This window comes from Maniola jurtina, chromosome 11 (assembly GCF_905333055.1).
Source record: "Maniola jurtina chromosome 11, ilManJurt1.1, whole genome shotgun sequence".
Lineage (NCBI taxonomy): Eukaryota > Metazoa > Arthropoda > Insecta > Lepidoptera > Nymphalidae > Maniola > Maniola jurtina.
In genome coordinates, this window is record NC_060039.1 from 14,786,690 (window position 1) to 14,802,881 (window position 16,192).

The following is a 16,192-nucleotide window of genomic DNA, read 5'->3' on the forward strand; positions in this document are numbered from 1 at the left end:
TCAGTAAAAAATTAACAATTGTTTATTCTTAGCTTTAAAATACACATTTCTAGCAAAATATTTACAAATACAAGTAATATAAATTATTGTCCAGTCTCAGTTTAGTAAAAATGTAAGAAAGCTAAAATGAAAGTGACTAGATGCACAGTTTGGCACAGAGGGAGGCTGCGGCGGTGGGGTGGACGAGCGTGGGGTCACATGTAGTTGAGGCAGGTGTCCCGGCGCCTCACGTAGAAGTGGTAGCGGAAGCATCGGTGGCAGGTCTTGATGCCACACCTGTAGCTAAGCCCACCTTGAGGTTTACCCTTACAGTACTTCAGACCACAAGGATACCAGTTCACACAAACCTAAAAGCAATATTTCCATGAAATTCAAAATCAAAAATTCCACAAAAAATGTTATGCAGTTCCTTAATACTTCTTGTAATTATCAAACTACTAAAGGATGCCCACGGATTTCGGTTTATTAAAATCCCATAGGAACTCTTTGATTTTCCAGGATAAAAAGTAGCCTATGAACTTCCCCCAGGATGTATCCCATGTCTGTACCAAATTTCATTAAAATCGGTTCAGCGGTTGGGCCGTGAGAACGTAGCAGACAGACAGACACACACTTTCGCATTTATAATATTAGTATGGATTAGGGAACTATTATGTTCAAATAATACGAGAGTAAGGTTAAACACGTTTATTGAGCTTGGTAGCACATGACACATGATAATTATATCAGATGTTTTTTATCTACCCACTTGTATTGATCTTTTTTACAAAAAGGTAAACAAATGGTGTAGATTCCATATATGACATACCTTCCCCCTAAGTAAGTAATACAAATTAATTAAAGTTTAACAGTTTAAATTGATAACTAAGTACACATCTAAACAGTTTACAATAATTAGATCAATCATTCAAAATTCAAATCAATACAATCAATATTTTCATTAGAACCACTTGGCCTAGAATATGGAACCTTATTATGGTAATTTCGTTTATTTTTAATTTTCCCCCCCGGTATGTCTATTTCTGCTGATTTAGGTATTCCTAATATCTCTTCCCATCTCTCAGAGCTGGGTATTTCAATGATAGGATCATTTTCTATCTCTCCTTCCCATCTCTCAGAGCTTGGCATTTCAATGATAGGGTCATTTCCTATCTCTCCTTCTAAACTATTATCTTTTTCTTCGTCAGTTCTATCATGAGTTTCCGTTGTTTCCTCTTTATTTTTTATTTTAATAATTTGATCCATATGACGCCTTAAAACTGCACCATCTTCGGCTTGCACTCTGTAGCTGGAAGGGCCGCCTTTCTCAACAACTTGACCTGGTAACCATCTCGGTCCGTTTGTGTAATTTCTGTACATGACTCTTTGTCCCACATTAGTCTCTCTGTTTTTCTGTTGAGCGTTACCTATGATTTGAGCTTCTACTTTCTTATATTGTATATTATCAGGATGTAGCGTATCCATGAGTGTGCGCAGGCGTCTATTCATCAAAAGTTCGGAAGGACTTTTCTTTGTTGTGGAGCATGGAGTAACCCGTAGTCCTAACAACATGTTCGGAATTTTTATTTCCCATGGTCCCTCCATCTTCCGTAGCTTTTCCTTTACTGTCTGTACCATGCGTTCTGCCAAACCGTTAGTGGCTGGATGGTATGGTGCGGACGTCACATGTTTTATTTTGTTGGATTCCAAAAACGACTTCATTTCACTGGATACAAAAGAAGTGCCGTTGTCAGATACCAAGGTTTCGCATATGCCATGAGTAGCAAATAAATTCCTTAAATGGTGAATCACTGTTGTGGAATTTGTGTTGTTCACCGTTAAAACTTCTGGCCATCTGGAAAAAGCATCGACGACTATGAAAAAGATTTTATTCATAAATGGTCCTGCAAAGTCTATATGAATTCTAGACCATGGCCTTGAAGGGATGACCCACTCGTGTGAAGATTTTGGAGGCATATGTCTATTTTCTAAACACCTAGTGCAATTGCTGACTAATTCATTTACCTTAGATCTTGATCGGGCATACACTCAAGTAAAAGTTAGTGACAGTACATCAAAAATATTAACTTTAAACACTTGCAAGGGTCTTTACTCAGTCCATAGGTTACCTTTTGGAGTCAAAGCTTGCCCTGGAATTTTCCAGAGATTAATGACAGCACTGCTAGCAGGAATTCAAGGAGTCGCGGTTTTAATTGATGACATTATTGTGAGTGGTCAGACAATGCTTGATATGCAACAACGACTCGAAGCGGTTCTAAATCGTATACAGAAGGCTGGATTTCGCCTTAACAAGACCAAATGTAAATTCGCTCAGGAGAAAGTTGAATTTTTAGGTTTTGTGATCAATGGAGAAGGTATACATCCCGCTCCGAGCAAAGTGGAAGCCGTCTTGAAAACACCAGAACCTAAAAGTGTACAAGAATTACAAGCGTTTTTAGGATTATACAATTTCTATGAAAGGTTTATACCTCACAAAGCAACTTTACTTGAGCCGTTGCACAGACTTCTTGATAAATCTCAACCATGGCAGTGGACTAGACGTGAACAAGAAGCTTTTAATAAAGCCAAACAAATGCTTACATTTGACACTACCCTAGTTCATTATGATTTGGATAAACCGCTAATACTCACATGTGATAGTTCAGAATTTGGCATAGGGGCAGTGTTATCACATGTGATGGACGACGGACAGGAACGTCCGATCGCAATGAGCTCTAGGACGTTGAATATACATGAACGTCGGTATTCACAATTGGATAAAGAAGCTACTGCAATTATGTTCGGCATTAAAAAGTTCCACAACTATTTGGCTGGGAGGCCTTTTACGGTAATAACTGACCACAAACCGTTGCTTGGAATTTTTGATCCAAAAAGACCTATGCCATCTATTTTATCGCCCCGTTTGACAAGAATCGCTATAGCATTAACGGCACACGATTATAATATCGCTTATCGACCAGGAACTCAAATCGGTAATGCAGACAGTTTAAGTCGATGGCCTCTACCAGTGCCTGAGCAAGAGGAAGAACCTCTTTATGAAGTACTTCTAATGGCAGAAAAACTAGAAGATTTTCCTTGCTCTGCTCATGAGATAGCATCCGAAACTAAAAAGGACCAGACACTCTCACGAGTTGTTCACTTTCTACAGTGTGGATGGCCCAACAAAGTTACAGATAAAAATCTACGAACCTATTGGCTACATAGAACAGAATTGTCTTTACAAGATGGCTGTGTACTACTAGGATGTCGTGTCGTCATACCACAGCCTCTTCGACAAAGCATCCTACGCATGCTGCACACCACACATAGTGGAATTGTTCACACAAAGGCACTGGCCAGGAGTTATGTGTGGTGGCCACAATTGAATGATGACATAAATGAATTAGTCAGCAATTGCACTAGGTGTTTAGAAAATAGACATATGCCTCCAAAATCTTCACACGAGTGGGTCATCCCTTCAAGGCCATGGTCTAGAATTCATATAGACTTTGCAGGACCATTTATGAATAAAATCTTTTTCATAGTCGTCGATGCTTTTTCCAGATGGCCAGAAGTTTTAACGGTGAACAACACATATTCCACAACAGTGATTCACCATTTAAGGAATTTATTTGCTACTCATGGCATATGCGAAACCTTGGTATCTGACAACGGCACTTCTTTTGTATCCAGTGAAATGAAGTCGTTTTTGGAATCCAACAAAATAAAACATGTGACGTCCGCACCATACCATCCAGCCACTAACGGTTTGGCAGAACGCATGGTACAGACAGTAAAGGAAAAGTTACGGAAGATGGATGGACCATGGGAAATAAAAATCCCGAACATGTTGTTAGGACTACGGGTTACTCCATGCTCCACAACAAAGAAAAGTCCTTCCGAACTTTTGATGAATAGACGCCTGCGCACACTCATGGATACGCTACATCCTGATAATATACAATATAAGAAAGTAGAAGCTCAAATCATAAGTAACGCTCAACAGAAAAACAGAGAGACTAATGTGGGACAAAGAGTCATGTACAGAAATTACACAAACGGACCGAGATGGTTACCAGGTCAAGTTGTTGAGAAAGGCGGCCCTTCCAGCTACAGAGTGCAAGCCGAAGATGGTGCAGTTTTAAGGCGTCATATGGATCAAATTATTAAAATAAAAAATAAAGAGGAAACAACGGAAACTCATGATAGAACTGATGAAGAAAAAGATAATAGTTTAGAAGGAGAGATAGGAAATGACCCTATCATTGAAATGCCAAGCTCTGAGAGATGGGAAGGAGAGATAGAAAATGATCCTATCATTGAAATACCCAGCTCTGAGAGATGGGAAGAGATATTAGGAATACCTAAATCAGCAGAAATAGACATACCGGGGGGGAAAATTAAAAATAAACGAAATTACCATAATAAGGTTCCATATTCTAGGCCAAGTGGTTCTAATGAAAATATTGATTGTATTGATTTGAATTTTGAATGATTGATCTAATTATTGTAAACTGTTTAGATGTGTACTTAGTTATCAATTCAAACGGTTAAACTTTAATTAATTTGTATTACTTACTTAGGGGGAAGGTATGTCATATATGGAATCTACACCATTTGTTTACCTTTTTGTAAAAAAGATCAATACAAGTGGGTAGATAAAAAACATCTGATATAATTATTATGTGTCATGTGCTACCAAGCTCAATAAACGTGTTTAACCTTACTCTCGTATTATTTGAACATAATAGTTCATCATTCAATTGTGGCCACCACACATAACTCCTGGCCAGTGCCTTTGTGTGAACAATTCCACTATGTGTGGTGTGCAGCATGCGTAGGATGCTTTGTCGAAGAGGCTGTGGTATTACGACACGACATCCTAGTAGTACACAGCCATCTTGTAAAGACAATTCTGTTCTATGTAGCCAATAGGTTCGTAGATTTCTATCTGTAACTTTGTTGGGCCATCCACACTGTAGAAAGTGAACAACTCGTGAGAGTGTCTGGTCCTTTTTAGTTTCGGATGCTATCTCATGAGCAGAGCAAGGAAAATCTTCTAGTTTTTCTGCCATTAGAAGTACTTCATAAAGAGGTTCTTCCTCTTGCTCAGGCACTGGTAGAGGCCATCGACTTAAACTGTCTGCATTACCGATTTGAGTTCCTGGTCGATAAGCGATATTATAATCGTGTGCCGTTAATGCTATAGCGATTCTTGTCAAACGGGGCGATAAAATAGATGGCATAGGTCTTTTTGGATCAAAAATTCCAAGCAACGGTTTGTGGTCAGTTATTACCGTAAAAAGCCTCCCAGCCAAATAGTTGTGGAACTTTTTAATGCCGAACATAATTGCAGTAGCTTCTTTGTCCAATTGTGAATACCGACGTTCATGTATATTCAACGTCCTAGAGCTCATTGCGATCGGACGTTCCTGTCCGTCGTCCATCACATGTGATAACACTGCCCCTACGCCAAATTCTGAACTATCACATGTGAGTATTAGCGGTTTATCCAAATCATAATGAACTAGGGTAGTGTCAAATGTAAGCATTTGTTTGGCTTTATTAAAAGCTTCTTGTTCCCGTCTAGTCCACTGCCATGGTTGAGATTTATCAAGAAGTCTGTGCAACGGCTCAAGTAAAGTTGCTTTGTGAGGTATAAACCTTTCATAGAAATTGTATAATCCTAAAAACGCTTGTAATTCTTGTACACTTTTAGGTTCTGGTGTTTTCAAGACGGCTTCCACTTTGCTCGGAGCGGGATGTATACCTTCTCCATTGATCACAAAACCTAAAAATTCAACTTTCTCCTGAGCGAATTTACATTTGGTCTTGTTGAGGCGAAATCCAGCCTTCTGTATACGATTTAGAACCGCTTCGAGTCGTTGTTGCATATCAAGCATTGTCTGACCACTTACAATAATGTCATCAATTAAAACTGCGACTCCTTGAATTCCTGCTAGCAGTGCTGTCATTAATCTCTGGAAAATTCCAGGGCAAGCTTTGACTCCAAAAGGTAACCTATGGACTGAGTAAAGACCCTTGCAAGTGTTTAAAGTTAATATTTTTGATGTACTGTCACTAACTTTTACTTGAGTGTATGCCCGATCAAGATCTAAGGTTGTAAAAAACTTTGCTCCTGCAACTGTAGCAAATATCTCATTTGCTGTTGGCATAGGGTACGTGTCTGATTCTGTAGCTTGGTTGACAGTACTGCGATAATCTCCACACAATCGGACATCTCCTGACTTCTTCATTATGGGCACAACAGGTGTCGCCCACTCGGAAAAAGACAATGGCTGTAGTACACCTTCTGCCACCAAGCGGTCAATCTCCTTTTCAACTTTAGCTTTGATAGCATACGGTACAGGACGAGCTTTTAAAAATCTAGGTGTAGCACCAGGTTTTAGATGTATAGTAATAGGATCTCCAGTAAATGTGCCAAGTCCATCTCTGAAGATGTCACTGTATTTAGAAATTGTCTTGTCAATGTTCATAAGATCCCTATTTGACATAAAATTAATGTTTAGTGCAATATTCAACGGAGTCAACCAGTCCCGTCCCAGAAGATTGGGACCGCACCCTTTTGCTACAATCACATTTAAGGTACATTTGATGTCTTTGTATTGAACTTGTAACTTAGTTTGGCCGAGTAACATGACAGGCGTATCTGTCCATGTGCGTAAAGTAAGTGATACTGGTTGAAGAATGATGTGTCGGTTTTGATGTTCAATCTTCTTCCAAGTGTGTTCATTCACTATTGAGAAACTTGCACCTGTGTCCACCTGGAGTATTACAGGTATGCCTTCCAATATAACTTCAATCACAAATGGTGCTACTTTTGTTTCACATTGCATACTGTAGATACCATTCAAGTGTGTAGGTATTTCCTCATCCGTGAAGTTAATGTTCTTCTTAGACTTCTTTTTTAATAAGCAAATCTTCTCAATGTGACCAATTTTCTTGCAGAATCGGCAAGTGGCGTTAATAAATCTGCATTCACCACCATGACGATCCCCACACCGATAACATAGTCGTATATTTGTCTTGGTCTGTACTGCATTAATATCCATGGGTTCCACTGAAGGACCTTGATTTGTACTTGTTGCAGTGTTTGCACTTATGCTGCTGCTGTCTGTATTTGTGGAGGACTGGATCATGTGACAGTCTTTTCCCGCCGTTTCGGCCGCTAGCATGGCATCAACAACGTCTTGATAACGAAGGTTATCTTTTTTTAAAAGTTCGTACTGTAGACGACGATCTTTCATGCCACACACAAGTCGGTCGCGTAACATCCGTTCTAATTCCATAAAATTGCATTTAGAGCTAATCTTACGCAACTGTGCAATATATTCTGATGCATTCTCATTTGTATTCTGGTTCCGTGTATAGAATTTGTATGACATTGAAATTTCATTTGGTTTTGGGCTGTAATGTTTTGTTAAAATAGCTTCAATTTCCACAAATGACACATCACTGGCTTTTCTTGGTGTAATCAAAGCTAAAAATGTTTCAAAAACTTCAGCTCCACACACAGTAAAGAAATTCGCTCGTTTTGCGCCATCCAACACGATGCCGTTAGCCTCAAAACAAAACTTCAATCGATCAATGTAATTGTCCCATATATCAATTTTCGGGTTAAATTCACCAAATTTCACTGCTTTATGATCCATTTTAATCGAATTTTTGCTTCGTCGCCACTATTATGTTCAAATAATACGAGAGTAAGGTTAAACACGTTTATTGAGCTTGGTAGCACATGACACATGATAATTATATCAGATGTTTTTTATCTACCCACTTGTATTGATCTTTTTTACAAAAAGGTAAACAAATGGTGTAGATTCCATATATGACAGGAACTATAAAATATTTTCTGAATATTCATATCAAACTCAAGCTTATCCAAACCCGTTTATGTTATACTGATTCCCTGATAGCATGCATTGAGGTTTCTAAAAATCCTGTGGGAACTTAGATAAAGGGGAACTCTATGTCTTTCTCCAGATTCTCTTAAACTTAATCCAAGCAAAAAATCACATTGATCCATTGCTCCATGATTGAGGTATAAACCAACAAACAAACACACTTTCTCATTTATAATATGGGTAGTGGTCAAATGCTGAACCACTCTTAATGAAAAATATCCATATTCTAAACTGACTGGAAAAATTCACAAATTCTAGGATGAAACTAGTTATCAGTCTCACCTCCAAATGACAAATACACTCTTTGGAAGTATCTGTCTCAGCCACACACACACTCACAGCGGGACTGCCCTCTGCTGTGTCTGAGGTGAGAGCTTGAGGGGGGAACGGTATCACTTCGGAAGAGAATGACGATGGCTCCACACCTGCAATCATATCCATTACTTGAGCAAATCTTGAAAAACTAGATAATTAAATTAATAAAAATAAACTATAAACAATAATCTTTTTATGATATTCTAAATTACCCCATACATCCAAATCTGTTCAGGCATTTAGGTATTATGACGGGATAAAGAAATTCACATACATACAACCTGAAAACATTACACTGCTTCTTTTGACTAGTGGTTTAAAAAGTCCTGTTTTAGGCCCTGCGCAGGCAGTGGTTGTGGTCTGTACTCTTACCAGCTCTAGGAGTCCACCGAGTTAGGTCAGCAGAGCGTATGTAGACCCTGTCCCTGGCGGAAGCACAGTGCCTGGCTGCTGCCGGTGATAGCATCCCAGTGGCACGCCCCGCCCAGGCAGTGGCTGTGGTCTGTCGCCAGCCCTTGTCTTCTTCTGCCACTCGGACTGTTCCTGGGTTTTTCTGACAATTTTTAAGACATGATCATTTAAATAAATAAAAATAAGTTTATACTAAAAATAAGTAACTAAGACTCATACACAAATCAATAACTAAATAAACTTAAAAACTTTATGTAAATCATTATTGCATGGCTTCTACACCACCTGAAACCTTGCAGCAGTGGTTCACATAATAGCAGTGGAGATTGTTGGCTATCCTACTCATGACTCTGTTGGCATTTTGATGAACAAGAAGTATCTAAAAATGCCTTACAGCACATTAAGGATGTGCAAATCAAAATTGAAACTATAAGAAAAAAGGAAGATGCCCACCTGTCTCAGCTTAGCCATAGCATCCGGTGCAATAAAATCAGCCTGTGCAGCATGTGTGAGAAAGCATAGGACCTGGTGGCCGGACTGCCCCAGCTCTTCCTCTCCAGGTATCACCACCTTCATGGCTTCCACCTCCTGTGCCAATGTCAACAATGATCTATTCAGGAATAATGCAGTAGCTGTTGTTATAAACAGTAGAGAAGTTTCAGTTTAATTTGCTGTTCATATTTTGTATACCAGAAAGATATATTATTTATCTCAGTATAAACATCAAATTATTGAGTTCTAATGGAATTACAGTAAGATATTACGATACTAGCTGATGCCCGCGACTTCGTTCGCGTGGGTGAAGGTTTTTTTCCCGTGGGAACTCTTTGTTTTTCCATGATAAAAAGTAGCCTATGTGCTAATCCAGGGTATAATCTATCTCCATTCTAAATTTCAGCCCAATCTGTTCAGTAGTTTTTGCGTGAAGAAGTAACAAACATACACACACACACACACACATACAAACTTTCTCCTTTATAATATTAGTGTGATTACTATTTGTGTTAAATTTTGTAACAACAATAAATTATTATCCCATATTTTTATTATCAAAACAGGCTCAGGTGCTTAGCCCTCAAAGATGAGGCAGGGTAAATTCTGTAGTGAACTGGTTGTGAAGAACACTTGTGTTCCTGAGAACACCAAGAAAATTCGACATCCGTTCTTTTTCTAAATAGCTAGGGTATATTCAAATTCGCAACTAACGTTGGTAAAGTCGACAAGTTGTGAGACGTAAACACCGTCTAGGCGTAGGAACTCCAGAGTTACCGTGTCTTCAGAGATGTTCGCTGTTATGTTCTCCTGCATAACATCGCCGCCCTGCAAGGATTGTGGCAAATTAGAAGCTGGTAACAAATCTAATTAAAAACAATGGATTTGTTTACGTGCCTGGTTCTTCACATTGATGAGAAGTTGAAGATTCGTTGGTTTCACTACTATGTACAAAAGTAATATACATTTTAATACTAATATTTCCATTGCTTTGAAATAGGTGTTAAAATCTATGCGAAAACATTTGATTTCTAATTTCCACTCATTTCCACCTCTCTTCTAATTTTCTTATCCTATTTGTTATTGGTCTGTGGTTTTCTTCTCGAAAAAGAAAAATTCTGACCATAAACCATATTTTTTTTTCAACAAGCCACTATTACGGCTCTGGGCTCTAAGATTGAAATCTATAGAGCGCACTCTAACTTTATTTAGACCTAAGTTTCGGTTAAAATGAGACAGATATATGCCAACGATATTTTAACACTGTCTCGTTTTAACAGTGACTTAAGTCTGAGGAAAGTCAAAGTGCCTCTAGTAATATCTTAGCATGGTAAAGTAGTTAGATAGGTAATCTACGGCCTCAGCTTTTTGCTGAGGCTTTTTGAACCTCCATAGACGATAGAACGCATAGAACACAGAGTACTCCATAAAAGTCAAGTACCGCAGACCAATAACAAATTAGGATCATATAGGTATGTACAAGAAGTGGTCTATTTTATCACGTTCCAATACCTGCAGGATGTTATCATGTCTACTGAGAAGTTTTTGAAATAAATAATTATTTTTACTATTAAATTTAATAAATCATTAATATCTTTTATTTAATTTTAGTTCTGTTGTACATGTTATATCATTCGCTAGATGATTATTTATTTTCAATTCAATTTTATTGAAATTATTGCGTTCCATTTTCAAATTAATTTCATTTGTGTTGTATGACTGTGGTGTCAATAAATTAAAAAGTGATTTCAACATTTTTGCCCATTGCTGTGATTGCTGACTGGTATATTATAGTGATCTGTGGATTGCTGTAGCGCATTGTGATTATGTGTTTTGATATATTCGGCTAAGGTACCCTTTAGCGTGACACAATGTTTTTATTTTGAGGTCATTACAGTGCACACGAATCACGATTCGAGGCGATGCGCGACCGAGCGATACACGAACGTCACCCGAAACGGAAACAAGAAGGGCGATGTTGAACATAGAACTAGACACAGACAGCTGTCGTTTCATTTTCAGCTGATTTTTGTGTACGCTTCGAATAGCAATACCGATCCGTGCGTCCCGTGCAACGTTTGACCTTAACTTTACCTTAGTAGGATTCGGTGCAGACAAAGGGTTTCGATCGCGGGAACAATCGAGAAAAGCGGAGGTGCGAACAAAGGGAGATGGTGCATTGAGTGGAGCGATTCGGGCGCAGAGGCAGCGTGACGTCACGCCGCGACTCGGCCGATGCGGCGCTCGTCGTGACGGGAGGCGCGCGAGCTCGCGCAGCGGAGCGGGGCAGCCTGGCCTCCAGTGACAGCGGGGACGAGGGCCCCCGGCCGCCGCGTAAGCGGAGCCGCCGCCTGTCGCCCGCCATGCAGGCGCCGTGCGCCAACGGCGCGCATGTGAACGGCGAGGCGCGCAACGGCGACGCGCCCGCGCGCCTGCTGGGCCAGACCGACCAGGAGATCGTGCGCCTCATCGGCCAGCACTTGCTCTCCGTGGGACTCGAGTGAGTGCCAGAGCTCTCGCTCCTAGCTCCTAGCAGTCTAGCATACTCTACCACCCTGGCCAAGAGCGGACTCTCAGGCAGGCAGGTCTCCTCACGATGTTATCCTTCACTATTAAAGCAAGGTTAGAGGTGCATGCCCGGGATCAAACCAACCTCGGCCTGCAGGTTTTCAAACGATGTTTTACTGCACTCTTAAAGCAAGTGGCACAGTTGCTTAAAATGCACATTTACTGAAAAGTTAGAGATATGTACCTATCAAACCCTAGACCTACCCATTAGGAGGCTGAGTGTTGACAACTGAGCTATTGCACAAACAAACATAGCACAAGCTATTCTACAGGTGTTTGTACATAGAGCATTTGCCATCTGACCTTTGTAGCCTGGTGAGGTAGAACATGTAGTTTAGCTTTCACTTGTTATTGATTGGCAAAATTAGAACCAAAAATGAGCAGCTGACCAAATCAATTTTGTTGTGCTTGTTATTCTTATAAGAAATAAGTATAACTTTAAAAATTATAACATTTATTTAACTATAACTTCAAACATAATATATACAAAATTATAAATATTTTTTGGGAACAAAGAAAATGATACTAGACACTCCAGATAAGGCCTGACATTTATACCACCAAAGCTTGTTATTAAATAAATTCAAGTATACCATTCACTGAATCTAAAATTGAAATATTTTATTGTAAAAGTAAAACCTTACTAAAGAAGTTAAAGTAAAGATTGAATGCTTAAAGGTCTTCAATCAAGGTAAGTAGTACTTTTCTTTAACATGCATCAAATTATTATAGAATTATTGCTGCTAAGAAAATGTTTTATGCTATAAATAAAAGAGTACATAAATACTTGAGTAAACATGTAACTGCTATTGCAATTGTAAATATCTTGGTTGCAAGGTTTTCCTCTTAGCCTTGTAACTAGAGGTTTAATTTCATTAGAATTTCTAAACAGTTAAACAATACATAATGTGAATTTTTAATTAGTGATAGAGCACTGACCATTATAACCTTATGTTTGTGGATAGGCAAATGAATCATAAAATAAATTTAATATATAATCAGAAAAAATACTTGTATGGCTCAAATATTTACTAAACAGTTGGAGCATAATATCATCCTTTTTTTAAATTCAGATACAAGTAGCCCTTGAGTATGATGTAGTCTAAGATAGATGAGGGCTATCTTGGGGGGGGGGGGGGGGGGGGGGGTATGGCATTCACCAAACTTCAGTTCAGATATCAGTTAAACTGTTGGGCTGTGAAAGGCTAGCAGATAGACAGACACACTTTCACATCTATTGTATTAGTATGTATTGGCAAAGATGTTAAATATTGAAGCACTTGGTTACAACTTGCAAAACTACAAACTCAATCAATTCAATATCAAGGGTAATGTTGTGGAATTGTCCTAGTTATCAAGTTATTATGTTATCAATCACCTTTCCACCTTAATGCATTACATTTAAATATGTGTGAAGTGGTATTACCACAATTTATTACATCAAGACAATTTTATCAGTAAAAGCATGCCTTTGGTTACTACATAGTTTGATCATTCTTGTTGATGTAATATGTATTTATATTTAATAATACTAGATAGTGCCTACAACTTCCTACGTGTGGATTTGGGCACGATTTGGGCTTTCAAAAATCCAATAGAAACTCTATGATTTTTTTGGGATAAAAGTAGGCTATGCCCATCGCAGAGATGCAAGCTACTTCCCAAAATTGGTCAAATATATGGGATTCTCATGTGAATCTACCACTGATTACTCTTTTTCAAAAATTCAACCCATACTCATAAATGCGAAAGTGAGTTTGTTTTCCGGTCACCTTTTCACGAATCTTCTGGTTAACGAATTTTTACGAATAAATAATAATTTTGTTAGGTATTCATAAAAATGCAGGTGACATAAACTTATGAATTAAATGAATACATATCATAGTTTGAGCCTTATACATTCTACCAATAAATTAATGGTGTATGAATATTTGATATTTCACTTAAATGATTTTAATTTAAGAAAGGTACAGAAATACCTAGCTTGTACCCTGGAGATGAATATAGGCTACTTTTTATCCCAGAAAATTAAGGAGTTCTCATGAGCTTTTTAAAAACCTAAATTAATGCAGACATAGTTGCGGGCATAATCCAGTTAAGAATATTAAGCCATATGTACATTGTACAGTACATATAAGTGCATAAGTAATGGCACACATGTTGACGTGGTGGCCCTGCGCAGGCGCAGTGCGTCGCTGCTGATGGAGGAGTCGGGGCTGCACCTGGAGCACCCGGCGGCCGCCACGTTCCGCACGCACGTGCTGGCCGGCGACTGGGTGAAGGCGGACCACGACCTGCGCGCGCTGCACGACCTGCTGCGCGACGAGCCGCTCGTCGAGCCGCACAACCTCGCCGTGAGTCATTCACACTCGTTCTCTCTCTCTCCTCCTGAATGAGGATCGTGATCTCTCAAGTCCTATCACTGACCAGAATGGAGAATGTCATAGAGACCACTGGGTTGGAGATCCGCCTCGTGGCCTTCTTACCTCCACTTTTCCAACAACTGGTAACTTCTACATTATATTTACTATATTTATAACGGTACTCTCATTTTTACAGCATGAGATATGTCTTAAATTGCTAAAGATGCGGTGAAAGGGGAGAGATGCATGATATGACCTGTAGGAACTTGATATAGCAAACATCCTGGGCTCCAGGAGTCCTACATTTTGGGTACAACAATGCTTGCCTACTATGTCATCTGTCTGTCGTCAGTGAAACTACATGCTATCTAGCTTTAAGCTATGTAATGTCTATCCAATACTACATAGTCTTGGTACAAAAGAACACACTGTATTCTGAAGGTCATGAAATTTTGACATTATTTAAAATTGTGTGAAACTGATTTGGGGCTATATCATGGGGCAGGAGATGAAGTTCGTGGTGCTGGAGCAGAAGTACCTGGAGCACCTGGAGGCGGGGCGCGTGCTGGACGCGCTGCACGTGCTGCGCAACGAGCTGACGCCGCTGCAGCACGACACGCCGCGCGTGCACCGCCTGTCCGCGCTCATGATGTGCGCGGACGCTGCGGAGCTGCGAGCGCGCGCGCACTGGCCGGGCGGCGCGCCCGCGCGCGCCAACGTGCTGGCGAGAGTGCAGGTGAGTTCCAGACTTTACACCTTCATGTTTTGGAGGACACTTTGTAAAGTGAGAATGTTTTATTTTAATGTTTCGTTTTGATTTATTTAATTCAAGCAACAGTTCTAGCACTAAATTTTGATAGCAATAAATGTTGTAATGCTCTTCTTAAATAGATCTAATTTTGTAAAACACTATCTTTGCAAGTAGATCTGTATGGGACTAATCCTATCAGTGTTACCAATTTTTATATAATTCGTTCCATACCTTGGCTTGCTGGTCACGATATAAAAGGAAAACTTACAGATATATCAAAGTACCACTCACGTCTAAAAACTTGGGATTGTGCATGTAGATTTCCTCCTAAGATATAAAATTACAGACACGCACAGCTCATACAGTCTTATTTTAAAAAGTGAAATAAAGAAAAGTGCTTTGGCACAGACTATGGATAGATACTGGCGCGATGTTTAAGCACCTTTGGGTTAGAAGATACAAGCATGCTTTAAAAAAGGTGACCCCTTTATCAATCTAGTTGTTGCTCTGTGCTTCCCACTCAGAAAGGATTCTAGTAATGCCACCTGAGTGAAGCTAGACAGTTAGTGTAGATAATATCGTAATTCCACAGGCGGTGCTGCCCCCCGCCTTGATGATGGCCCCGGGGCGGCTGCGAGCGCTGCTGGCGCAAGCGGCGGCGCAGCAGGCTGCGAGGTGCCGCTTCCACGCCGCGCCGCCCGCCACCGACGACCACATCCCCTTCTCGCTGCTGGCCGACCACCACTGCTCCCCCGACCACTTCCCCATACACTCACTGCAGGTTTGTTGTGCTGTCTTTTCAACAAACTCAAGTCTGTCGCGGTACGGACCTCGAGGCCGAGCGCCTTCGCCCGGGCGTGTCCTCACAGGTGTATTTGGCTACTTGGCTTATTTATTTCAGCGATTTTCAAAATGGGCTGAGACTGTGCCTGAATTCGACATCGGTCTTGAGCCAGGTCAAGGGTACGGGCCTCGAGGCATGGCCAGCTTGCGCCGGTGTGGCGCAGGGCAGCACGCAAGCAGCAAACGTATAAGCAGGCACTTGTGAAATCAACACAAACTCCTCTTACAAACACTAGATGGCGTTATATGTCGATGTCCACATACGAAGGATAACTATCTAGATGTCTTTATGCAATTCTCAATCTCGCTAACAGCTCTACAGAGAGAGGAGTCCTTGGGCATAACACTCTTGCCACTCTTGACAGACGGCTCATGGTCATCACTTAAAAGCTGTGGCTTGCTTAACAGTGCATCTCCATTCTTCTTGCAGCATAGTATAAATTGAGGATTCATTCTGTGGATAGTATAAATTGTTTAAACTGACGTTTTGATCAAAATTTTTTAAACAAAACTTTTTAATGTATGTCTCATTGCAATGTATA

General features: G+C 40.0%; 2 protein-coding genes across 4 annotated transcripts in view; one reads left to right on the forward strand and one right to left on the reverse strand.

Annotated features, from left to right (window-relative positions):
- LOC123869861 (out at first protein) overlaps positions 1 to 16,192 on the reverse strand; it is a 27,194-nt gene continuing 11,002 nt past the window's right edge. The window contains exons 2-8 of one of the 2 annotated variants that reach the window (XM_045912938.1): positions 12,512 to 12,518; positions 10,023 to 10,135; positions 9,840 to 9,953; positions 9,087 to 9,221; positions 8,595 to 8,775; positions 8,190 to 8,332; positions 1 to 347 (exon numbers count right to left, since the gene is read on the reverse strand). In XM_045912938.1, coding sequence (XP_045768894.1) covers positions 195 to 347; positions 8,190 to 8,332; positions 8,595 to 8,775; positions 9,087 to 9,221; positions 9,840 to 9,953; positions 10,023 to 10,112 — 816 coding nt within the window. In that variant the 5' untranslated portion in view covers positions 10,113 to 10,135; positions 12,512 to 12,518 and the 3' untranslated portion in view covers positions 1 to 194. Of the gene's footprint in view, positions 348 to 8,189; positions 8,333 to 8,594; positions 8,776 to 9,086; positions 9,222 to 9,839; positions 9,954 to 10,022; positions 10,223 to 12,511; positions 12,519 to 16,192 lie in introns of those variants that run through there. The other variant, XM_045912937.1, reaches the window with a different exon arrangement.
- LOC123869846 (WD repeat-containing protein 26) overlaps positions 10,860 to 16,192 on the forward strand; it is a 9,179-nt gene continuing 3,846 nt past the window's right edge. The window contains exons 1-4 of one of the 2 annotated variants that reach the window (XM_045912909.1): positions 10,860 to 11,625; positions 13,882 to 14,047; positions 14,562 to 14,792; positions 15,400 to 15,588. In XM_045912909.1, the coding sequence (XP_045768865.1) occupies positions 11,489 to 11,625; positions 13,882 to 14,047; positions 14,562 to 14,792; positions 15,400 to 15,588 (723 nt within the window). In that variant the 5' untranslated portion in view covers positions 10,860 to 11,488. Of the gene's footprint in view, positions 11,626 to 13,875; positions 14,048 to 14,561; positions 14,793 to 15,399; positions 15,589 to 16,192 lie in introns of both variants that reach the window. The other variant, XM_045912908.1, reaches the window with a different exon arrangement.